The sequence below is a fragment of the Aotus nancymaae genome, unplaced genomic scaffold (assembly GCF_030222135.1).
Source record: "Aotus nancymaae isolate 86718 unplaced genomic scaffold, 86718_ANA_hifiasm-v0.15.2.pri h1tg000018l, whole genome shotgun sequence".
NCBI lineage: Eukaryota > Metazoa > Chordata > Mammalia > Primates > Aotidae > Aotus > Aotus nancymaae.
The window spans coordinates 8,728,520-8,755,096 of record NW_026988430.1 but is presented as its reverse complement, the minus strand read 5'-3'; the positions used below and the strand labels follow the sequence as shown (position 1 = coordinate 8,755,096).

General features: G+C 42.2%; 1 protein-coding gene and 1 pseudogene across 6 annotated transcripts in view; one reads left to right on the top strand and one right to left on the bottom strand.

The window, feature by feature from the left end:
- The window catches only part of PRPSAP2 (phosphoribosyl pyrophosphate synthetase associated protein 2), an 83,679-nt gene that overhangs the window by 36,495 nt on the left and 20,607 nt on the right, over nt 1–26,577 (bottom strand). For all 6 annotated transcript variants that reach the window (XM_064378247.1, XM_012472065.3, XM_012472066.2 and 3 more), the window contains 7 exons: nt 25,076–25,168; nt 24,681–24,831; nt 23,571–23,623; nt 20,315–20,381; nt 15,086–15,258; nt 10,222–10,337; nt 2,592–2,647 (listed from right to left, as the gene is read on the bottom strand). In XM_064378247.1, coding sequence (XP_064234317.1) covers nt 2,592–2,647; nt 10,222–10,337; nt 15,086–15,258; nt 20,315–20,381; nt 23,571–23,623; nt 24,681–24,799 — 584 coding nt within the window. In that variant the 5' untranslated portion in view covers nt 24,800–24,831; nt 25,076–25,168. The remainder of the gene's footprint in view (nt 1–2,591; nt 2,648–10,221; nt 10,338–15,085; nt 15,259–20,314; nt 20,382–23,570; nt 23,624–24,680; nt 24,832–25,075; nt 25,169–26,577) is intronic.
- Nucleotides 2,864–3,170, top strand: LOC135275743 (NADH dehydrogenase [ubiquinone] 1 alpha subcomplex subunit 3-like; annotated as a pseudogene).

The following is a 26,577-nucleotide window of genomic DNA, read 5'->3' as shown; positions in this document are numbered from 1 at the left end:
ATTTTTCCAAAGATACACAAATGGCCAAAAGGCACATAAAAATATGATCAGCAGACTGAGGCAGAAGGATTGATTGAGCCCAGGAGTTTGAGCCCAGCCTGGACAACATAGCAAGACCTTATCTCATTTAAAAAAAAAAAAGATACTCAACATCAATGTCATTAATCATTAGGGAAATACAAATCAAAACCACAATAAGGTATCATTTCACACCCACTAGGATGACTATAATGAAAAAAATCAGAGAATAAGTGTTGGTGAGGATGTGGAGAAACTGGAACCCTCATACACTGCTGGTGGGAATGTAAAATGGGCAGCTGCAGTGGAAAAGAGCTTGGTAGTTCCTCAAAACATAAACAAAACTGCTATATGACCCAGCAATTCCAATCCTAATAGATAACCACAAGAAACGAAAACTTATGTCTACACAGAAACTAATACATAAATAATCACAGGAGTACTATTCATAATAGCCAAAAGGTAAAAACAACATAAGTGTCCATCAACAGATGAATGGATAAACTGCAGTACACACATACAATGCAATATTACTCAGCAATCAAAAGGACTGAGATACTGCATGCTACACCATAGATAAATCTTGAAAACATGCTAAGTGAAAGAAACCAGATACAAAGGACCACAAACTATGTGATTCCATTTACATGAAATGTCCAGAATAGGTAAATGAACAAAAACAGAAATCAGATTAGTGGCTCCCAAGGGACAGAGGGTGAAGGGATAGGGAACGATTGCTGAATGGGTACAAGGTGTTCTTTTGGGATGATGAAAATGTTCTGAAAAGAGACAGGTGGTGGTTACACAACCCTGTGAATGCACTAAATGTCAGTGAATTTCATACTTTAAAATGATTGTACATGTGTGATTTTTCACCTTAATTTTTTTAAAGCATGTATATCAAAGAAAAATTACTAAATAAAATTAATTCAGCCTTTGAACAAATGTTTGGAAAAGCTATTTGAAAAGTTTACATTCTAAAATTCAGTCTGTTTCTTACAATTTAATCAAATGGACGAGAGGAGACCAGATGATACAGCTACTTGAAGGACACAGCTACTTGGGTGAACACAGGCCTGGCTGGGTTGGGAAAGTCAGCCACAAGAACACAGCCATGTAATGGTTTTATTTCAAATGACAATTTATTTTATTTAATATACTAAGTCCACATATTAAAGTGCTATTCTTAATTAATAATGTCCAATGACCTATGTGAAATGCTTTGTAAATCAATGGCTTACTGTGTGCAAGTTCTCCTCCCTCCTTCAATACTGCCAGCCCATGGGCCTAGAGTGGAGGCATCCTACACTTTCTTTCATTACACAGGACTCAACAACAATCCAGTGACCAAAGGCATTTAACTGGAAAACAATTTTAAAAGGGCTTTTTAGGAAAAAGGCTTTACTCCTACAAGTGATTTTGTTCTTTCCCTCTACCATGGGGTAGCTTCTCCACAAAACACTGGTATATGAAATCCTCTCAACCAACATACAATTTTAAGTATGTATTAGTGACACATCGGTTACTCTAGGTTACATGTAAGTCACTCTACTGACTCTCAAGCCTGCCTCTTTTGTATGCCTCAGGTTGTGCCAGTTTTATAAAGTGTCACCTTTAACATATACAAATAACTGGCCTGTCAGCTGAATAAAATTCTGTTAATCAATTTCTGAGTTCCTCAATTAAGAGGCACTAAACACCTACAAAGTTGTTTGCCAGTACTGTAAATATTCACCAATATTGTAAACACTAGACTTGAAGATTGAGAAGTGATTGTCAATCTGGATCTGGGGTAAACACTAGAACATATTCCCCATACCTGGATGGCTTTGGTCAAGAAATATGATTGAGGTTAGGTATGGTGGCTCACGCCTGTAATCCCAGAACTTTGGGAGGTTAAGCTGGGTAGGTGGATCACTTGAGCTTCAGTAGTTCAAGACTAGCCTAACAACATGGCAAAACTCTGTTTCTACTATTAAAAATAAAAATAAGGCCAGGCATTGTGGCTCACACCTGTCATCCCAGCACTTTGGGAGGCCAAGGCGGGTGGATCACCTGAGGTCAGCAGTTTGAAACTAGCCTGACCAACAAGGTGAAACCCCATCTCTACTAAAAATACAATAATTAGCAGCATGTGGTGGTGCACACCTGTAATCCCAGCTACTTGGGGGGCTGAGGCAGGAGAATCGCTTGAACCCAGGACGTGGAGGTTGCAGTGAGCCAACACTGTGCCACTGCACTATAGCCTGGGCAACAGGAGCGAAACTCCGTCTAAAAAAAAAAATAAAATTTTAAAAAATAATAAAATACAAAGAAATAAAAGAAAATGTAAGTAGAAGATAACTTAAAAAATATGTCTGGCCATCATGGATTAGGATTAGAAAAAAGAGAGGAAATTAAAATATTTACTTAATAAATGGAGTCGATAAAACGATCTTAAAATACCCATCCATGGAAGAAAAATAAGACGTATCACTGGGGACCACTGAAGTTCAATTTAGAATGCCTGGAACTCATCAAGGACACAATACTTAGAAGTAGATCCAAAAAGAGGTTGTGAGAGTCCCACCTACCTCTTCGCTGAGGCTGGAGACTTGGCCACGATTACTGCATTTCTGTAATCCGGGATCTGTGACGGACAGGAAGTCAGACTTTACTGCATGTCTCTAAGAGGCTATTCCAACAATCAACGAAACGGTAAATTCCAACAGACCCAAAAATGCTAGGTTAGTTGAATGTTTCCCAAAAAAAGAAAAAGTTCAAAGTAAAATTCTCCTTTGGAAAATGAAGAAAGGAACCTACCTATGAAAAAATATTACTGGCTGTCGCCGCCGCTGAGACCAAGATGGCCACGAGACTCGGCGCCTTCTTCACGAATGCTTGGGCCAAGGAGCTAGTACTGGTCGTGTCCTTCTTCATCGGGACCCTCGCTATAATTCTGCCCCAACTCAGCCCCTACTTCATGTACTGTCATGATCAACAAAGCCACGCCCCACAACTACCCAGTGCCTGTCCGCGATGATGGGAACATGCCTGACATACCCAGCCACCCCCAGGACCCCAAGGGGCCCAGCCTGGAGTGGCTGAAGAACCTGTGAGCACCTCCACTGACCAAGGCGGGCCCTCTCCCGGCTTCCAATAAAAATGTGAAAACCAAAAAAAAAAAAAAGAAAAAATATTACTAAGGTGTGAGCCACGAAGATTTATTTTAAGAAAAAAGTAGGAATAATTGGTGATTAGCTCATATCCCTGCCAGCAAATACCAATAATGCAGTGTAAAGATGTTTATATATCTTTATATATCTTTCTATATCTAGTCAACAAGAATCCTAATTACATGTAATTTCAAAGTACAAGGATATCCAATTCACTCTGAATATAAGCTGACTGTCAAAGTCCAAATTAGTGCAGTCCAAACAAATGGCTATTTAACGTATCGCAGTCATAACATGCTGAAGAAACCAATTTGTTAAAGGATAATCAGCCCATCACTATTTTAAAAAAATATATTAACTATATTCTTATTGCTTTTTTCTCACAATTACACCAATGAATTTTACTATAAGCAGTTAATGACATCTAGCACCATGTGTAATACAATGCCTACCACATAACAAGCACTAAATAATAACTGCTTAGCAAATGAACAAAAAAAATGATTAATGTGAAGAATCTACTACAGTTGCATCCAGCATAATCACATGGTTCAGCTATATCTACAGGAAGGCCTAATTCATCCAACACTCTCAGGAAGTAAGGCATTAAAATATGTTTCCATTTGGGCACTTGCATTATTTTTGCTGGCAGCCTTTCTGAACTGTTTCATGTACTTCCTTGTCTCATCAAACATCATTAAACATTACCAAACCCAGACAAGAAAAGACAGAACTAAGAAAACAGTTAATAAAACAATTAAAGGACCTAAAAGAAAGGACTCTAACAAAAACAGATCTATTGTCTCTAAAGAGGTTAAAATGGGAAGTTATATACATCAAGAAAGAACAAGTTATCATGAAAAAGAACCAAAAAGAAATTAAAGAAGAAGAAGTGATTATGGTCTAAAGAAACTCAGTAGCTGGCTGGCTCAACAGCAGAATGAACACAACTTTAAGAACAAACCAGAGAAGATCAAGCCAAGGAAGTTCCCCACAAAGCTATATATAAGTATGAAAAAGTAAAATAAGTTTTTAAAAGTTATAGAGACTAGACCCAAACTTTTAAAATATAATGGTTCCCAAAGGAAAAGAATAAAAGAAATAGAAGGAATGAAATACTTAACAGATAAAAACAATTCCCAAAGATGGCTGGGCACAGCGTCTCACGCCTATTGTAATCCCAGCACTTCGGGAGGCCAAGGTGAGCAGAACACCTGAGCCAAGACCAGCCTGGCCAGCATGGCGAAACCCCTTCTCTACTAAAAATGCAAAAGAAATTAGCCAGGCATAGTGGCACACACCTGTAATCCAGCTACTCTGTAGGCTGAGGCAGGAGAATTGCTTGAACCCAAGCAGTGGAGGTTGCAATGAGCCAAGATCGTGTCACTGCACTCCAGCCTAGGAGACACAGTGAGACTCCATCTAAAAAAAAAAAATCCCAAAGAATGGATGGGACCCACTGAGTATCTAATGAGATAAATGGAAAAAAGATCCATCCAGACACGTCATGGTGAACTTCAAAATCATGGCAAAAAGATAAAACTCTATTTTAGATGGGGAAATCTTGCCCCTTGCCCCCAAAGAAATATATAAGATACTCAATCTTACTAGAAATCAGAGAAATCACTAGAAATCAGTAGCCTGTGGTCCCAGCTACTTAGGGGGCAGAGGAGGGAGAATCGCTTGTGCCCGGGAGGTCAAGCCTGCAGTAAGTTGATCACGCAACTGTACTCTACTATGGGTGACAGAGCAAGACCCTATCTCAAACACAAAGAAAAAGAAAAAAGAAAAATCCTGGTGCACACCAATGATTACTAGGCTATCACCACAATACTTAGTTATGTTTTAAAACATGCACTATATCCAAGCTGATGAGCCAGTCATTTGATAGCAAAAATGAAAAAAAAAAAAATGTAAAAAGTAAAAAACATGCACTATATTTAATCAATATGAAACCACTTTTTGTCCTATATTAATATCCCCAAAATTGAGATGTCTCACGTCGGGCAGTGTCCCACAGCAGCTGGGATGTGCTTTTTATTTCCTTCACATGCACAGAGGCCACAGCACTCCTATGGGCCTCACTTCAAGTGAGGCACAGGCACCACTTGTTCTATTCAGGCTGAGTTTAACTGCCATTTAAAATGTCTCCAGAAGACAACAGATGCTGGAGAAGATGTGGAGAAAAAGGAACACTTTTACACTGGTGGGAGTGTAAACTAGCTCAGCCATTATGGAAGACAGTGTGGCGATTCCTCAAGGATCTAGGAATAGAAATTCCATTTGACCCAGCAATCCCATTACTGGGTATATACCCAAAGGATTATAAATCGTTCTATTATAAAGACACAGGTACACGTATGTTCGTTGCAGCACTGTTTACGATAGCAAAGACCTGGAATCAACCCAAATGCCCATCAATGATAGACTGGACAAAGAAAATGTAGCACATATACACCATGGAATACTATGCAGCCATAAAAAATGACGAGTTCGTGTCCTTTGTGGAGACATGGATGAATCTAAAAACCATCATTCTCAGCAAACTGACACAAGAACAAAAAACCAAACACCTCATGTTTTCACTCATAGGCAGGTGATAAATAATGAGAACACTTGGGCACAGGGAAGGGAACAACACTCACTGGGTTAGGTGGGGAGGTAGAGGGGAGGGGAGGGGAGGGGAGGGGAGGGGAGGGACAGCAGAGGGTAGGGCGAATGGGGAGGGATAACTCTGGGAGAAATGCCTGATATAGGCAACGGGGTTGGTGGGGAGGGGGGGATGTGGCATGTATGTACTTATGCAACAATTCTGCAGGATGCAGGATGTGCACATGCATATACCCCAGAGCCCAAAGTACAATAATAATAATAATCATAATCATAATGTCTCCAGAAAGAATCACTATGATTCTTTTCATTAAAATGAAAAACTGGCTGGGCACGATGCCTCGTGCCTGTAATCCCAGCACTTTGGGAGGCCCCAAGGCAGATGGATCACCTGAGGTCAGGAGTTGGAGACCAGCCTGACAAACATGGGGAAACTCCATCTCTACTAAAAAAAATAGAAAAAATTAGCCAGGGGTGGTGGCACATGCCTGTAATCCCAGCTACTTGGGAGGCTGAGGCAGAAGAATCACTTGAATCTGAGAGGTACAGGTTGCGGTGAGCTGAGATCGCACCCTTGCACTACAGCCTGCACAACAAGAGCAAAATTCCGTGTCAAAAAAAAAGAAAGAAAGAAAAATTACTGTGTATGCAGAAAGACACAGGAAGAGACCATCAGAGTGTAATTTGATATTCACAAATCAAATATTCATCACTGGAAAAATGATACAATTCTACATTTTCTTGCAAGGCAACAATCAAATGCTACATGAAACTTAGGAAAGGAAGATCCCTACCAGTAGGTGAAACTGTGAAAAGGATTGAACCGGAAGAGGACTGCCTGACACATGCCCAGCAATGCAGTGGAAGGCAACAGACACTGCCAGATGCTTTCAGAATAGATGGCAAAAGTTTCAAGGCAACAAGCATCCTAATACTAGAATTTTCCGAGTCTGGCAGAAGGTGCTTAAATTCCAGTGACAAACACAAGAGATACAGAAAGTAAGAGTTATCAGAGAGGAAAGTGTCAGCATCAAAACCTGCAGAATAAGATCACTAAGTGACAAGAAGGCACAGTGCTACGGTATAATTAGTAGTGTTTTCCTCTTTCTTGGTGACATAAAATAATGTAAGGCTGGACTGACAGCACCTTAGATTGAGTGAAACATGAGTATCTACCCCGCTGCTTTAAGAAGCTCTAACATAAGAAAATAAGAAAGACAAGATACGCATACTATAAAAAGGCAATACAGGCCAGGAGTGGTAGCTCACGCCTGAAATCCCAGCACTTTGTGAGGCTGAGGCAGGCAGATCAGTGGAGTTCAGAAGTTCAAGACCAGCCTGGCCAACAAGGTGAAACTCCACCTCTACTAAAAATACAAAAATTAGCCAGACATGCTTGCTTGAACTTAGGAGGCAGAGGTTGTAGTAAGCCAAAATCACACCACTGCACTCCAGCCTGGGTGACATAGCGAGACTCTGTCTCCAAAAAAAAGGACAATACGACAAAAATTCCTTTTTAACACTAAGTTCCCATAGAGTATTTATTTTATTTTATTTTATTTTTTGAGATGGAGTCTCGCCATATTGCCCAGGCTAGAGTGCAATGGCTCACTCTCAGCTCACTGCAACCTCCACCTTCCAAATATAAGTGATTCTCCTGTCTCAGCCTCCCGAGTAGCTGGCATTACAGGCACAGACCACCACGCCCAGCTAATTTTGTATTTTTAGTAGAGTCAGGGTTTCACCATGTTGGCCATGCTGATCTCAAACTCCTGACGTTGTGATCTGCCTGCCTCGGCCTCCCAAAGTACTGGAATTACAGGCGTGAGCCACTGTGATCAGTCTAGTATTTAATTTTTATAGTTTAAATAAATTTTTTCTGAAAGAATGACAGAAAATTTTAAAACTAAAATGTTATCACTAAAATGTCATCACTGTTAGCTCAACATCAAAAATAAAACCATTTCCCCAGTTTGCTGATTCATAAATGTTGTCAGAGAGGCCAATCCTGACTTTTTTTTTTTTTTTTTTTTGAGACAAGGTCTCACTCTGTCGCTCAGCTCACGGCTCACTGCTGCCTCGACCTCCTGGGAAGCCTCAATCTCCCAGGCTCAAGCAATCCTCCCACTTCTCAGCCTCCCGAGTAGCTGGGACTACAGGCATGCACCACCACATCTGGCTAATTTTTGTATTCTTTGTAGAAACAGTGTTTTACCATCTTGCCGAGGATGGTCTTGAACTCCTGGGCTCAACTAATCCAACCTCCTCGGTCTCTCAAAGTGCTGGGATTATAGGTGTGGGTCACCACATCTAGCCTTGACTTCTTCTCAATAATGAACCTGAAATGCGTATTTTTTTTTTCAGGTAGAAGGCAGTGTCATCCTGAGGTAGAAGCCAGCACTATAGGCAATAACTAGGGTTAGGCTTCCAGCCTGCCCTTGCAACCAGCATAAGGGTGCCCCAGCCTTCGTTCTTCAGGATCACCCACAGGGCATCCCTCAAGAGGTGCTATCGCCATTTGTGCCTTGAGACATTGGCACACGACATGCCTTTATCTTGAGTGGAAACAACCCCTAAAACCACAAGATGTGGACAGCAACCCATACAAGTCTATAGTGACTGCTCTATTTCTTCTAAAATGACAGGTTTCTCCATGTTGCTAGTTGCTAACTGAACAAAATTCAGTGCTCACCTTCTCACCCTCTATCTGCCTAAACCTCTTCATCCTTCCTTATCAAGACAGTTGCCGATTTTATCTCACCTTCTCTCCCAACTGAGAATAATATTCAGGTAAAATTAGGCCAGGCACAGTGGCTCACACCTGTAATTACACTGCTTTGGGAGGCCGAAGCAGGAGGAACGCTTGAGGTCAGGAGTCTGAGACCAGCTTGGGCAACACAGCAAGACTGTAACTCTAGAAATATTTTTTAAAAATTAGCTAGGTGTGGTGGCATACCTCTAGTCTCAGCTACTCAGGAGGCTAGGGTGGGAGAAATCTCTTGAACCCAGGAGTTCAAGGTTTTAGTGAGTTATGATGGCACCACAGCACTCCGGCCTGGGTGACAGAGAAAGAACCTATCTCAAAACAACGAAAAATTTTCCAGGTAAAAATTAAAGTCTGTATTATTTTCTGAATTTATTAGACTATTTGTGTTTTCTTTTTTGTTTTTCTTGAGACAGAGTCTCGCTCTGTCACCCAGGCAGGAGTGCAGTGGCACAATCCTGGCTCACTGCAACCTCCACCTCTCGGGTTCAAGCAACTCTCCTGCCTCAGCCTCTAAAGTAACTGGGATTATAGGTGCATGCCACCACGCCTGGCTAAGTTTGTATTTTTAGTAGAGACAGGGTTTCACCATGTTGGTCGGGCTGGTCTGAACGCCTGACCTCAAGTGATCCACCCGCCTCAGCCTCCCAAAGTGCTAGGATTATAGGTGTCAGCCACTGCTCCCAGCCTAGAATTTTTATGTTTCCTGTATATAACTTTAAAGAAAAAAAAAAACAGAATATTTTACATTTTTCTCTTTCAAAAATACTTAAATTCATTTTCTCTCTAAGGGCTTATTTCAATTGCTGGAGAATGAGGAAGCCCTGTATTCTTACCAGAAAGAAGTTCCTTAGAAATCTATAAACTGCCATCTTTTAAATATAGTACTGCAAAAAGTTCTCTAGAAAAGTTATTAAAGAGAGAAATAGTTTATATAAGAAAAACAGCTAACAGCAAAATAGCTAAGTACAATATAAATTAAAATTTTAAAAGCCTTCTTAAATAGTAAGTCGCAAAAGTGCTAACTCATATCAAAGAAAGACAAATGTAACTATATTAGAATTAAATGTCTGATTTATCCCAGGATGCAAAGGTGGTTCAACATGAGAAAAATCAATGTAATAAACCACATTAATAGAATGAAGGGAAAAAAACATGATCATCTCCACTGATACAGAAAAAGCATTTGACAAATTCAACGTTGCTTGAGGGCAGTGGTTCCCTAGGTGGAAGGAGGCAGGGGATAGGACAGAGAAGGAGCCCATGAGCAGCTCTAAGTCATTATGATGATTCTAGTTTTCTTGCTGGGAGGTGGGATCATAGATGCTGACTATCATAACTGGATGGACAGAGAGACAGGATGGATAGATGGATATGTAAAACAGGACCAGGACCAAGCATAGACTAGTAATGAGGGTAAATTACTCATTACAATCATATAGTCCAATTCTAGGTACTTGAGGTCCAAAAGAAAAAGCAATTTTAAGAGCTTAACTAAAGAAACAAATTGCAGATTCAGAATTCTATAATATATAGGACTATATCTATAAAGTATAATGGTACTTTAAGTAGAATACATCAAGTTTCAATCCTTTAGGGATGCCCTAAGGAAATGGAAATACATCTTTCAACCTTAATCAGAATATTGAAATAAAAAAGTTTGAGCTAGCTCACCTCTTCTTGAATATACTGTAATAAGAAGGGAGATGCTCTTAAATTATCAACAGGAATGTTGAAGAAGCCCTGAATTTCCTTCTGGTGTAAATCCATAGTAATAAGATGAGTTAGACCTTTAAAAATAAAGCAGACACAAGTACATAAATAGTTTTCTTTGTTTTTGTTTTTATTTTTTTTGAGATGGGATCTTACTCCGTCATCCAGGCTGGAGTGCAGTGGCATCATAGCTAACTGCAGCCTTGAACTCCCAGGCTCAAGCGATCCTCTCACCTCAGCCTCGAAAGTAGCTGGGAATACATGTGCACGCCACCATGCCGGGCTAATTCTGCATTTTTACTAGAGACAAGTTTTCATCATGTTGGCCAGGCTGGTCTCGAACTCCTGAACACAAGTAATCCTCCTGCCTCAGCCTCCCAAAGTACTGGGATTACAGGCATGAGCCACTGTACCCAGCCTATAAATAGTTTAAAATAAGTTGCACTATATGAAATAAGTACTACACATAATACTATATTTAATAAGTTACTATTTAAAAATTGCTTTCATGGCCTGGCACGGCAGTTCACATCTGTAATCCCAGCACTTTGGGAAGTTAAGGCTGACAGACTGCTTGAGCTCAGGAGTTTGAGACCAGCCTGGGCAACATGGCAAAACCCCATCTCTACAAAAGCTACAAAAATTAGCCAGGCATGGTGGCACATGCCTGTAGTTCCAGCTACTCTCCCAGGCTGAGGTGGGAGAATCGCTTCAACCCAGAAGGTCAAGGCTGCAAATGAGCTGAGATAGAGCCACTGCATTCCAGTGTGGATGATAGAGTGACACCCTGTCTCAAAAAAATAAAAAATAAGGTCGGGTGCGGTGGCTCACACCTATAATACCAGCACTTTGGTAGGCCAAGATGGGTGGATCACCTGAGGTCAGGAGTTTGAGACAAGCCTGGCCAACATGGTGAAACCCCATCTCTACTAAAAATACAAATAATTAGGTGTGGTGGCAGGCACCTGTAATCCCAACTACTCGGGAGGCTGAAGCAGAATTGCTTGAGCCTGGGAGGTGGAGGTTGTCATGAGCCAAGATCATGCCATTGCACTCCAGCCTGGCCAACAAGAGTGAAACTCCATCTCAATAAATAAATAAATAAATAAACAAATAAAATAAAAATAAAATTGCTGGTTGGGCACGGTGGCTCACGCCTGTAATCCTAGCACTTTGGAGGCTGAGGCAGGTGGATCACCTGAGGTCAGGAGTTCAAGACCAGTCTGGCCAACATGGCGAAACCCCATCTCTACTAAAAATATAAAAATTAGCCAGGCATGGTGGTGCGTGCCTGTAATTCCAGCTACTCAGGAGGCTGAGGCAGGAGAATCACTTGAACCTGGAGGACAGAAGTTGCAATGAGCCAAGATTGCAGCACTTTCCATCAGCCTGGGCAAAAGGGTAAGACTTGGTCTCAAAAAAAAAAATTATTCTACCATCATAAAAACTCAGCACTTATATTTTTCAGACTTTTTTTTTCAGTACTGTGAAATGCATGATTTTCACATCAATTTAAAGTCTTGGTCAGGTGCAATGACTCATGCCTGTAATGCCAGCACTTTGGGAGACCAAGGCAGGCGGATCACCAGGAATTCGAGATCAGCCTGGCCCAACATGGTAAAACCCCATCTCTACTAAAAATACAAAAATTAGCCAGGAGTGGTAGCATGTGCCTGTAATCTCAGCTACTAGGGAGGCTGAGGCAGGAGAATCACTTGAACCCAGGAGGCAGAGGTTGCAGTAAGCTGAGATCATGCCACTGCACTCCAGCCTGGACAAGAGTGAGACTCTGGCTCAAAAAAATAAATAAAAAATAGTCTTGACATAGCAAAGATAATAGTAATACAGAAAAAAGTCTTTAAAAATTCTGTTAGAGCAGATCACATCTTCTTGAAGTTTCTTTAACAGGCATAGCAAAGCCCAATCTTAAGATAACAAGTCAGCTAGGTGTGGTGGCTCATGCCTATAATCCCAGCACTTTGGAAGGCCAAGGCAGGAGTATCACTTGAGCCCATGAGTTTGAAAACAGCCTGAGTAACATGGTGAGACCCCATTTCTACTAAAAATACAAAAAACTGGCCAGGTATGGTGGTGCATGTCTGTATTCCCCAGTTACTTTGGAGGCTGAGATGGGAGGATTGCTTGAACCCAGGAGGTCAAGGCTACAGTGAGCAGTGATCACACCACTGCACTCCAGTCTGGGCAACAGGACTGATACCTGCGGAAAAACAAAACAAAACAAAACAAGATGTCAAGACAAACTGCATCAGCCTGGAAATTGGAAATTGGAGAAAACAGAAAACCTCACTCCCATTGTTAACAATCACCAGAAAAGTGTAAGGAAAATTCAATATAAAAAAATTGTTTAGGCCGGGCGCGGTGGCTCAAGCCTGTAATCCCAGCACTTTGGGAGGCCGAGGCGGGTGGATCACGAGGTCAAGAGATCGAGACCATCCTGGTCAACATGGTGAAACCCCGTCTCTACTAATACAAAAAATTAGCTGGGCACGGTGGCGCGTGCCTGTAATCCCAGCTACTCAGGAGGCTGAGGCAGGAGAATTGCCTGAACCCAGGAGGCGGAGATTGCGGTGAGCCGAGATCGCGCCATTGCGCTCCAGCCTGGGTAACAAGAGCGAAACTCCGTCTCAAAAAAAAAAAAAAAAAAAAAAAATTGTTTAAAGCATTACTTGCCCCAAACAACGTGAAAGTAAGCCTGGTGGCCCACCAAGCAAGGCTGGAAAACAAGACGGGCCCTTTCCTGAAGATTCAACACATAAACCTGCTCCCCTCACCAGCTGCCTGTTATGGTGTTTGCAATGGGGTAGGCTCCTGAGGTTGCTGCAGTTTGAGTTTAAAAAATTTTTTTTTTCTGAGACAGAGTTTCGTTCTTGTTGCCCAGGCTGGCATGCAATGGTGCAATCTTGGCTCACCACAACCTCCACCTCCCGAATTCAAGCAATTCTTCTGCCTCAGCCTCCTGAGTAGCTGGGATTACAGGCACGCGCCACCACGCCCAGTTATTTTGTATTTTTAGTAGAGACGGGGTTTCTTCATGTTGGTCAGGCTGGTCTCGAACTCCTGACCTCAGGTGATCCACCCAACTCAGCATCCCAAAGTACTGGGATTACGGGTATGAACAACTGTGCCTGGCCTAGTTTTTAAATTTTTGTTTTACGTTTGCCTTTCTTTAAAAACTATCTTAGAAAGTTTATTCCGGGCTGGGCACAGTGGCTCACACCTGTAATTCCAGCAATTTGGGAAGCCCAAGTGGGTGGGATCACCTGAGGTCAGGAGTTCGAGACCAGCCTGGCCAACATGGTGAAATTATATCTCTATTAAAAATACAAAAATTAGCCAGATGTGGTGGCGAGTGCCTGCAATCCCAGCTACTCGGGAGGCTGAGGCAGAAGAATTGCTTGAACCCAGGAAGCGGAGGTTGCAGTGAGCCAAGATCATGCCACTGCATTCCAGCTTGGGCATCAGAGTGAGACCCTGTCTCAAAAAAAAAAAAAAAATTATTTGGGTGTGGTGGCATGTGCCTGTAATCCCAGCTACTCAGGAGGCTGAGGCAGGAGAATTGCTTGAACCCAGGTGGTGGAGGTTGTGGTGAGCTGAGATTGTGCCACTGCACTCCAGCCCAGACTACACCACTGTACTCCAGCCTAGGCAACAGAGCAAGGCTCCGTCTCGAAAAAAAAAACAAGGCTCCATCTCAAAAAAAAAAAGTTTATTCTACAATAAGTACCTATGTTAAAATGCAGTGATATGGGGACTTTTATTCTATTCTCTCTGTGTAAACACTCTGTAATACATACCTTCTAAAATCATATACATTCAGGCTGGGCACAGTGGCTCACATCTGTAATCCCAGCACTTTAGGAGGCCAAAGCAGATGGATCACTTGAAGTCAGGAGTTTGAGACCAGCCTGGCCAACATGGCAAAACCCTATCTCTACTAAAAATACAAAAATTAGTTGGATGTGGTGGCAGGTGCCTATAAGTCCCAGCTACTTGAGAAGCTGAGGCACAAGAATCACTTGAACCCAGGAGGCAGAGGTTGCAGTGGGCTGAGATGACACCACTGCAATCTGACTGGACAACAGAGCAAGACTCTGCCTCAAAAAAAATAAATAAATAAAATAAAATTTAAATTTAAAAAATCATATACACTTATACAAGCACACACACTCATATCAACACATATACACAATAACAACTATGAAGGTTATTTAGAAACACAGGAAAAATACTTAGGATGTTATCTGAAAATGCCTAACACAGAATAATATATATATTTTACAAAACATGCCTATCTAGGCAGGCACAGTAGTATATGCCCGTAGTTTCCAACTACTCAGGAGGATCACTTGAGCCCAGGAGTTCAAAGATTATCCCACATGGCTTCTCAAAGCACTGGGATTACAGGTGTGAGCCATAGTGCCCAGCCATTACTTTGACATTTCTAAGGTAAAAATAAAACTCCAGCAGGGTATGGTGGTTCATGACTATAATCTCAGCACTTTGGGAGGCTGTCGCAGAAGGATCCCTTAAGGCCAGCAGTTCAAAACCAGCCTGGACAACATAGTGAGACCTCATCTGTACAAAAAAATTAAAAATTAGCAGGCAGGGTGGTGCGCACCTACAGTCCTAGCTACTTGGGAGACTGAGGTGGACTGCTTAACCCCAGGAGTTCAAGCTGCAGTGAGCTATGATCACACCACTGCACTCCAACCTGGGTGACAGAGCAAGACCCTGTCTTAAAAAAAGAGAGAATAAATAAAACTCCCAGGCCCCCAATTAATTGTGAAACATCTGCCATTCTTACCAGCTTTGCACATCATGGAAGCCAGCAATTTAGAGACAATGGAGCCTCTTTTTCTCATCTTGCACTGCTTGCTGTAAGGAAAGTAGGGTATCACGCCGATGATGCTCTTGGCACAAGAGGTCTTACATGCATACACCATGATCAGGAGCTCCATGATGGTGGTGTTCACATCCCTGTAACCAAGACACAGCAAATCCCATCAAGGGATCTACGACACAGTATTTTTCTGTTCCAGAAAGTGTTAGCAGTGTGTTACTCATGCCTTTACGCAACCTAAGGTGCAAGGCAGAAAAAAACAACCAACAAATTTCTCTTTTCTCAGGCCTCCATAAGGTCCCCCACCATCCGCTCTCAACTGACAACCCTACGTAAGTACTCCATCAGAGGAGCGTGTCCACAAGCTCCCACTACGTGCATCTGTGCCCCAGGAGTCGGCCTGCCATCAGTCATGAGAGAAAATTTCCACAACAGTCACCCTAAAATTAATCCCTCCAAATGGCACACCTATGTCAGCAATTCTCTCTCCTTTCCTGCCTCCAGCACTGATTACCCATTGGCCACAAACATTCTGTTACTTCCATTAACATGACTCATAACCACTCTCCTCTCTGCTCCCCTTTGTTGTCCATCTCAAGAAAGTTGTCTACATTATCTCTAATTTATCTACTCTTATTCCCTCCCAAATAGTCCAGTGAAGCTTTGTTTTCACAAAGGTCATCAGTGGCCTCCATGCAGCCACATCTACATCCACGGTCACTTGGCTTCCAGAATGCCCCTCTCTCATCTCCTCCTTTCACCCTTGGTTTCTTTTGCTGATTCCTCTTCTCCCCAACCTCATATCCCAGGACTTGCTCATGTCTACTCTCCTTCTATTTCCTCTCTTCCTTTGGGCTTCTCATCTAATTTTGTAGCTTTATAGATGGTGGCAACTCTCAAATTTACAACTCCAGTCCAAACTTGAGGATCTGCCCCCCTGTCGTGTCCGGCCACATCGGACCCTGGTCAGTCCTCCCACAGGCAGCTCACACCACTGAGGGCCTTGCTCTAGGTGTTCCCACTGCCTGCAAGGCTTTCCTCCCCACCTAGTCACCTGGCTCTCTCCCTCATCTTCTCTGTGGCCTACCCTGTCTGCCTCTCTCTGCCCTTTTGCCACCGTCATCTCACCATGCTGTCTTACTTTTTTTCCAAAGTAGTCATCACCTTCTAGATTATTTATTTATTTATTATGCTCACTGTATGTTCTCCTTCACTGGAATATAAACTCTACCAGGACAAGGATCTTTCTCTGTTTTAATCATGAAGGTATCTCGCTTATGTGTAACTAACTGTAACTCCCATATTGTAGACATTCAAAATAAATATTTGTTAATGAATGAAGAAGTGAATGGGAACACAGAACATTTGAGTAAGTAGGTTCTCCATCTCTATCCAACAACAAGTCTGACATCTGATGAGTTAAAAGACTTTCATCCTGTGTTAATTCACTCAGAAAAAAAGAATTTCAGAAAAGTATTCTATGGGAAGGATAAGAGTAGAGGAACTGACATAGAAATGAAGTCACCCCAACACTCCGAAACCACACTCCCAGAGCACCATTGTTCTGTGAGCTGGAACAAGGCATTCCATGACCGAACTCAAATAAGGAAAGCCTTGTTTGAATTATAGGAAAACTTCAGTTAATGGATGGAATTTTCTTAATTCTAAATTTCTCTTTTATTTTTGGCACTACCACTAATCTGGAGTAAAATGAAGTATAAGATGTATCTGACAACCCTAAATCTTTTTTTTTTGAGATGGAGTCTTACTCTGTCACCCAGGCTGGAGTGCAGTAGCACGACCTCAGCTCACTGCAACCTTTGCCTCGTGGGTTCAAGCGATTCTCATACCTCAGCCCCCCAAGTAGCTGGGATTACAGGCATGCACCACCATGCCCAGCTAATTTTTGTATCTTCAGTAGGGACAGGGTTTCGCCATGTTGGCCCTCCAACTCCTGACCTCATGATCTGCCCACCTCGGCCTCCCAAAGTGCTGGGATTACAGGCATAAACCACTGCTCCTGGCCTTTTTTTTTTTTTTTTTTTTTTTAAAAAAAGATGGAGTCTTGCTCTGTTACCCAGGCTGGAATGCAGTGGCACAATCTCAGCTCACTACAACCTCTGCCTCCCCAGTTCAAGCAATTCTCATGCATTAGCCACCTGAGTAGCTGAGACTACAGGCACTCGAAACCATGGCCAGCTAATTTTTTTTTTTTTGAGACAGAGTCTCACTCTGTTGCCCAGGCAGGAGTACAGTGGCGCAATCTTGGCTCACTACAACATCTGCCACACAGGTTCAAGCAATTCTCCTGCCTCAGCCTCCTGAGTAGCTGAGATTACAGGCGTGTGCCATCATACCCAGCTAATTTTTTGTGTCTTTATTAAAGACGGGGTTTCACCATGTTGGCCAGGCTGGTCTTGAACTCCTGACCTCGTTATCCACCCACCTTGGCCTCCCAAAGTGCTGGGATTACAGGCATGAGCCACTGCGCCTGGCCATTTTTTTGTATTTTTAGTAGAGACAGGGTTTCACCATGTTGCCCTGGCTAGTGTCAAACTCCTGGCCTCAAGTGATCTGCCCACTTCAACCTCCCAAAGTGCTAGGATTACAGGCATGAGCCACCACCTCTGACCCTCAACACTAAATGATATTTCATGGTATTTCACAAAGAAGACCATGACATCCAGACTCTGCAACATGGACAAGACTGAGAACCCGAGTTAACACAAGCTTACCTCAATGCAAAATGAGACACAGAGAGAAAATGAAAGGGGTACTAAGTGGTTCTGATTAGAGGAATACAAAACTGACAAAGGGCAAGGGCACAGGATAAGTGTTGAAATGCACAAAAATAAAGAACTAAAAGGACTTAAAAATGAGATGGATCAGCAGTCACCCTTCTGAAGTCCTAACTTCTAAGTCCAGGGGAGCTCTCAATGCCTACTCATCCCCTTGGGTAATCCAAACAACCTCTGTGCATTTATCCAGTGGAATCACACTTGTCTCTAAGGAGATAAAAGTACCATAGACAGCCAGGCACGGTGGCTCACACCTGTAATCCTAGCACTTTGGGATGCCAAGGCAGGCAGACCACCTGAGGTTGTGAGTTCGAGACCAGCCTGACCAACATGAAGAAATCCCATCTCTACTACAAATACAAAATTAGCTGGGTGTGCTGGCACAAGCCTGTAATCCCAGCTACTCAGGAGACTGAGGCAGGAGAACCACCTGAACCAGGAGGCAGAGGTTGCAGTGAGCCGAGATCGTACCATTGCACTCCAGCCTGGGCAACGAGAGCAAAACTCCGTCTCAAAGAAAAAAAAAAAGTACCACAGACACCAAGGAGCCAGAAGCAGTGTAAGTTGTTCTGTGCCCGCACCTTCCCTACCTCAATGCTTGAGGTGAAGGGTAAGATGTGGGCACAGGTGAGTCCTCTACTAGCACCCTGGCTTGGTGGCAGGCCTGGGAAAGAGGAGAGCAGCAGCAGCAGGGGCAGTTAGCACTCAGCACCCCCACCTCTAGCTCTGCTGAGAATCCCAGGTGTCACAGCAGAAGGTGAAGCCAGGGCACCATGGCAAAGGCACCCCACATCCTCCCTCCTTCAGAGCATACTTGTTTACCAGGTCAACGGGATGCAAGGACAGGTCTCCTTGCCACTCCTCTTCCAAGGAGAGATGGGGGTTTTATGACTTCATCCCAATGAACCAAAGACCAGGACAGAAAATGATCAAAATTTAGGTGAAAAAATGTGTGTTCCAAGCCGAAATTTCCCTCTTCTTCCCTTTCGTTGGTATTTATGATATATACATATACACAAATTAAGCATGCAGCAACTTTCAGACTCTCTAAGCTAAAAAATAATGCACTAGACAAACTGATTTCGAGACATTAAAAATTGTTCTGAGCAAAGAACTTCATACACAGAAGCTTTTGGGGTCATCTGCGGACAAACGCACAACGGAAAGTGGGACTTTAAGGCCAGGTGCAACAGGCTCACCTCCTATATTGCTATTCCAGCAATACAGGAGGTCCAGGCAGGAGGATCACTTGAGGCCAAAAGTTTGAGACCAGCTGGGCAACATAGTGAGACCTCCACCTCTACAAAAAATGAAAAAATTAGGTGAACATGGTGGTGCATCCCTGTAGCTCCAGCTACTTGGGAGGCTGAAGCAGGAGGATAGTTTAGGTCCAGGAGTTTGAGGCTGCAGTGAGCTATGATCTCACCACTGCACTCCAGCCTGAGCAACACAGCAAGATCCTACTTCTAAGAAAAAAGAAAAAGAAAAAAAGAAAGAAAAAAAAATCACCCTCCCTTCCAGAGTGCCAGAGACAGCTTCACTGCACTGAATCTTACACTCCAGCTTACACATATGTGACTAAACAATTTCCAGAATACAGGCATGTCAAAGGTCACACTAGACAGGAATACACATTCCTTCAGTACAGTCTTTTATCCTTTCAGCTAATTTAATTTATGCAACAAAACAATAAGTAATGCTCACTTTTATATGCAATAAAAGCTTAAAGAACCCTCCTCCCTTAGCCTCTGTTTCTTTTGGGGAGAGGAGGGAACTAGAAATGCTTCCCTTCAAGTTTTACAAAATTCTGGCTATTAATTGTTAGGAAACTTAATAGAAACTATTATCATTAAGAACCTCTACTCCAATACTTGGTTATTTCCACCCTTTAAGAACACTGGGCCTGGTGCGGTGGCTCATGCCTGTAATCCCACCACTTTGGAAGGTCAAGGCAGGTGGATTGCCTGAGCTCAGGAGTTCGAGACCAGCCTGGGCAAGACAGTGAAACCCTGTCTCTGCTAAAATTCAAAAAAATTAACCAGGCATGCCCGTGTGCACCTGTAGTCCCAGTTACTCGGGAGGCTGAGACAGGAGAATCGCTTGAACCTAGGAGATGGAGGCTGCAGTAAACTGAGATCATGCCACTGCACTCCATCCTGGGCGACAGAGCAAGACTCCATCTCAATAACAAACAAAAAAAACCAAAATCATAACACTGAAAGAACATGTAAAAATCAGCAGTTACGTCAGAAAACTTAGTTTTCTAAATTCTAAATTGGTAAGAGATACTAATTTTAAGACTATCATAACTCTTCCTGGCTAGCCATCAATCACTATTTTAAACAGTCATGCCTAAACAGAAACCCAGAAAGCAACATTTTTGCTGGATACTCACTTTGAAACAGTTTGGATGATGAAAACATCTTTTCCTCTCACGGACTCTTGAATTTGTACTCTCGTTTCTGGCAGGAAAAGGAAAAAGAAGGGAGGGAAAGGCATATAGTTCAAATTTTTCAAAATACACAAAAAATCTGCATCATTCCCTAATGTAATAAAATATGGAAGCTGGAGCTGTTCTAAAACTCAGAGGGCTTTAGATGTTACAAGGGATAATAAACATACTGCCATTACCACACTTTTTAAAACACGACAGCTTTAAGAGGGAATTATATTTCTGACTTGAAATAAGTAAACTTACAATTCTCACTCCTTATATATACAAACAGTGAGTGCTGTACCACTCTGAGGATAGTATCTTTATAGAAAATTATATACTCATTCAATCAGCATCAACTGAGAATGTATTAGGCACAAAACATTGTATGTTGTGAGAGCAAAGATAAATAAGACCCAATATCCCCACTCTCAAAATGTGTGTGATCAGCCACAAGGAAACAATTAGACAAATTCATAGTGGGACATTCTACAAGACAACCTCTTCAACAAGTCACTGTCATAGGAAGAAAAAGAGGTGAGGGGACTGTTCTAAAATATAAGAGACTGAAGAGAAAAAAAAATTTTTTTTGAGGCAGAGTTTCACTCTTGTTGCCCAGGCTGGAGCGCAAATGAGCGATCCCGGCTCACTGCAACCTCCGCCTCCCAGGTTCAAGCAATTCTCCTGCCTCAGCCTCTCAAGTAGGTGGGATTATAGGTATACGTGACCATACCTGGCTAATTTTCTATTTTTAGTAGAGATAGGGTTTCTCCATGTTTGTCAGGCTGGTCTTGAACTCCCGACCCCAGGTGATCTGCCCACCTTGGCCTCCCAAAGTGCTGTGATTACAGGTGTGAGCCACTGCACCCGGCCCCCTAAAGCGAAATTTTTTTAAAACATCCCTTGAACTAAGAATCCTGGTTTGGGGTTTGGTGGGGAGGATGGAAACAACTATAAAAGACCCTTTAGGCCGGTTGCAGTGGCTCACACCTGTAATCCCAGCACTTTGGGAGGCCCAGGCGGGTGGATCATCTGAGGTTAGGAGTTCAAGACTATTCTGGCCAACATGGTGAAACCTCGTCTCTACTAAAACAAACATTAGCTGGGCATGGTGGCGCACACCTGTAATCCCAGCTACTCAGGAGGCTGAGGCGGGAGAATTGCTTGAACCTGGGAGGCAGAGGTTGCAGTAAGCCAAGATCGCGCCATTGCACTCCAGCCTGGGCAACAAAGCCAGATTCTATCTCAAAAAATAAAAAATAAAAGACCCTTTAGGACAAATAGGGAAATGTGAATATAGGCCAGATATTAGATGATTAAAGAATTGTTGGCCAGGCACAGTGGCTCACGCCTGTAATCCCAGTACTTTGGGATGCCAAGGTGGGCAGATCACCTGAGGTCAGGAATTTAAGACCAGCCTGACCAACATGGAGAAACTCCATCTCTACTAAAAATACAAAATTAGCCAGGTGTGGTGGCACCTGCCTGTAGTCCCAACTACTCGGGAGGCTGAGGCAGGAGAATCACCTGAACCCAGGAGGTGGAGGCTGTGGTGAACCGAGATCGCACCATTGCACTCCAGCCTGGGCAACAAGAACAAAACTCCATCTCAAAAAAAAAAAAAAGAAATCCACAAATGTTACTTCCTTCTTAATAAACACCAAGTATTCTCCCTCCCTTTATTCAGAAATCTGGAGAGTCAACCTCCTGGAGTCTTATGCCACCGCTTCTCCCTTTCACCTTCCCTCTCAGACTCCAGACAAGAAACATCATTCAATTCCCTCTAGGGAAAGAATCTTCTCCAAACTATCCTTGAGGAGGTTTTTTAATTTTACTTTTTCCCTACTGATGCCACATGGGGGATCTTGGGAGACAGGAAAGAGGCAGTAATGGAGATAAACAAGGGAAAAGCAAAACTTTTCTCTTTTTGTCAAAGCCTCCTGTAAGCTTTATAATACTTAAATATTTGATAAAATCCTGTAGAGGGGCCAGGCCTGGCGGCTCACAACTGTAATCTCAGCACTTTGGGTGGCTGAAATGAAAAAATTGCTTGTCTCCAAGAGTTTGAGACCAGTCTGGGCAACATAATACCCTGGCCCTACCATAAAAAAAAAAAAAAAAAAAAAAAAAAAAATTAATCTTCTAGTGGAAAAGGAGCAGGAATAAGTATTTATTAAGCACCTACTGTGTGCCAAAAACTGTGTAAGGCACACAAATTATCACACTTAATCCTCAAAAGGCCCTAATTGATAGTTTATTTATAGTTAAGAAAGGTTAAATAACTTGTCAAGGATAAGGTGTATAACTCTCAAGCCCATACAAGCTGTAAATCACTCCTGCTAAAATAATTTCAAATATCCACCATTGCCAAAGAAATTATAAAGATTACTATTTATTTATTTAGAGACAGGGTCTCCCTCTGTCACCCAGGCTGGAGTGCAGTGGTGTGATCACAGCTCACTGCAGCCTCCACCTCCTGGGATCAATCAATCCTCCTACCTCAGCCTTCCCAGTAGCTGGGACTACAACTACATATCACCACTCCTGGCTAATTTTTGTATTTTTTATAGAGACAGGGTTTTGCCATGTTGCCCAGGCTGGTCTCAAACTCCTGAGCTAAAGCAATCTGCCTGCCTCAGCCTCACAAAGTGCTGGGATTAGAGGCATGAGCCACTGCACCTGGCCCTAAAAAGATTAAATGACACACTTTTTTTTTTATATATATATAGTTTGAGATGATTATGTAATGACATGTATCAATTAGCAAAAAGTATTTCTTAACAATATTTTATGAAGTCTAACACAAGGCAGCTTAGGTGCAGGTAAAGAATAACTAAAACTGTGGTCACACAGGATTTACTCATCCTGTCTAAGGCGACAGGATTTACTCATCCTGCCTAAGGTGACATAAATTCAAGCAATGATTGAGCTCATGTTCATTCAGTTGACTAGCTGGTTCAAATACGTATGCAGTTTTTACTGAATGGAGTCTCAGAACTGGAGTTCAAGCCCCAGAAATGACTTGCACCAGGGTTACACATCTAGCTGGTATTAGTGAGAGCTAAAAAAACCCACTCTATTCTACCTTGCCGTCTGACTTCTTGCTAATAGAACTGTACAACTGAATCAAATCGTTTCAGTAGTAAAGGATGAAGGACTGAGCCAATACCCACATTCCAAGAAAAGGTCAATGTTCCACATGCCCAAGATAGCTCACCTCTGTTAGGTTCCTGGTAAACCTGCACTTTGCCCATCTCCACCCCCAGCCGCCTAGAGAAGAAAAAGGGGGAAAAAGCTGAAAAGGTAATAGGAGAAACCCAGTTTCTTTACTATTTAAGGAGACTTGTAAATGGATAAAAGTAAAATAAAATAAAGTTACTCTTTTCTCTTTTTACATTAAACATGTACACTATTTACCAACTGAAAATAAAGTTATTCTTCTTATAAATTTAAAGTCAATATTAAATTGTTATGTCAATCCATTACCTAGCCCCCTCACCTCAACCCCATGTCTCTCCAGGAAGGACTATGCAGTCCCACCGTGCCTGCCTCACTGGCCATCTTCTTTGGACACTCTGTACTCCAGCCCACATTCCTGAGACACACCAAGGACTCCTCCTGCATGTTGCAGGGCCTTGGAATCTGCTGTCCCCTCTGCTTGGAGGGCTCTGTCTCCAGACCTTCACTTGGTGGCTCATTCAGGTTTCTCAACTCATATACCATCCCCTCAGTTTAAAGGCACTTCAGCACACAGGCTAAAGCAGAACAACCTGCCCCATCATTACTTTCACACTGTTTTCTTCATAGCATTGATCATCATCTGAAATTACCTTGTTTGTTTTGTTGACTTGATTTCTGTTTGGCTCCCACATTTAAATGTAAATTTCATTAAAAGAATGGATCTTGACTCACTGTTAATCCCCAACATCTAGATCAAAGTCTAGTACACAGTAGGGGTATAATATTTGTTTAATAAATATCTAAAATTATACTGAACTATAAGCTATAAGTTATTTCATATAGTATACAAGTCAGTGTTCTTTATACTCAAATAATTTTATACATATATAGCACATAACAAAATTCCTGGCACTTATGAGGCACTCAATAAATGTCTGCTGAAAGAATATATAAAGAGATGGGATAGTTTATAAGAAGAATAGCCCTTAATATATGCAAATGAGACATACTGCGTGATGAAAAAACAAGATACACACAGAACTATAAAATAATCTGCTTTCAAGTTTAGCAATCACTGCTCATCTGATCATCAATTTTAAAGCATCACATAATGAATACAGATTTTAATGGTATAATTATAACTCACTCTGCAATTTTCTTTGAGAGTTCCATACATGATGAATTTGAGTTTGCTGAAAACAACACCAGACCACCTTTGGTTATGTTCATCTTGGTTTCTAATTCAGGTGGCGTCACACAAAACATCAAAACCTTCTTGGTTTTCCAATTCTCAGAGCCTAGAAGGATATAATACATATAAAAAACTGTCATATGATACGAAATATACCTGAATGGATTTTTTTTTAAAGGAAATGACTTCAACTGAAGGAAATTAGTTTCCATCCTTACAGTGTTTTTAAAATATTAGAAATAAATAAATATGGACAAACAGAAAGTTCACTTGGATTTCAGGGTTCCAAATTTATGGAAATACGTTATCACATGATGTTCACAACCACTGAGAAGAAATGACAAACTTACAAGAAAGGTGGAGCTGAAGAGCTCAATGTTTTACTGATTGCTGCTTAAAGTCAATTATGGACAACCTCCTTTTATTCTCTGACAAAATTCCTCCTGGATTAACACACAGAAAAATGGCAGAGCCATTAGCAAGAACAGGGACTGATTAATCCTTAAACAAAGAATAAATAACCTATCTACACCCAGCTTTTCCTGTAATATTTGTTTACCATAAAACCTTTCCCGGCCTTTCAGCTGCCCTGTGTCATGTCTAAAACTGACCTAGTCATCTTCATTTTCCTCAAGTAAAACATGGGCTGATAGATAATCACCTTGAAGGAAATGTAAGTGACCACCCAAATGATAGGCAGTGGGCCACAAATAAAAAGGATCCTGCCGTAGAAGTCATCAGTGCTGAGTGTCCTCATCACATAATGGGGGTGCTAGATGGGAGGAACAGCAACAATCCAGCAGGCTGTGGGCAGGGGGACCCTTTCCCAGCAAGCCCACTGCATTTCCACAGTTGTATATTCACTTGGGACCTCTGGAAAGGCTGGTAGAGATCATCAATGGGCTGAAACTAACCTAATATTTTTCATTACTCTCAAATTTTAATTATACAAGTAAAACACAAACACATCCTCCCTATAAAAACCTAAAACATGACAGTTAAGGCTAAAGTAACCAGCCTCTATCCCAGGTCCTCCCCAGAAGTGAGGGTTCTTATCAGTTTGGTAGGGACAATATCAGACCTTTTCTATGCATTTATATATGCGACCTCCATAAAAAATATATACAGCCAGCCACAGTGGCTCATGCCTGTAATCCTAACACTTTGGGAGGCTGAGGCAGGCAGATCACTTGAGGTCAGGAGTTCAAGACCAGACTGACCAATATGGCAAAATCCCATCTCTACTAAAAACATAAAAAAATTAGCCAGGCATGATGGCACATTCCTGTAATCCCAGCTACTCAGGAGGCTAAGGCAGGAGAATCACTTGAACCTGGGAAGAAGAGGTTGCAGTGAGCCAAGATGGCACCACTGCACTCCAGCCTGGGCAACAAGAGCAAAACTCTATCTTAAAAAAAAAAAAAAAAAGGCCGGGCACGGTGGTTCATATGCCTATAATCCCAGCACTTTGGGAGGCCAAGGCGGGTGGATCACAAGGTCAAGAGATAGAGACCATCCTGGTCAACATGGTGAAATCCCATCTCTACTAAAAATACAAAAAATTAGCTGGGCATGGTGCCGCGTGCCTGTAATCCCAGCTACTCAGGAGGCTGAGGCAGGAGAATTGCCTGAACCCAGGAGGCGGAGGTTGCAGTGAGCTGAGATTGTGCCATTGCACTCCAGCCTGGGTAACATGAGCGAAACTCTGTCTCAAAAAAAAAAAAAAAAAATGGCCAGGTGCAGTGGTTCACACCTGTAATTCCAGCTCTTTGGGAGGTCAAGGTGGTTAGATCACTTGAGATCAGGAGTTCAAGACCAGCCTGGCCAACATGGTGAAACCCTGTCTCTACCA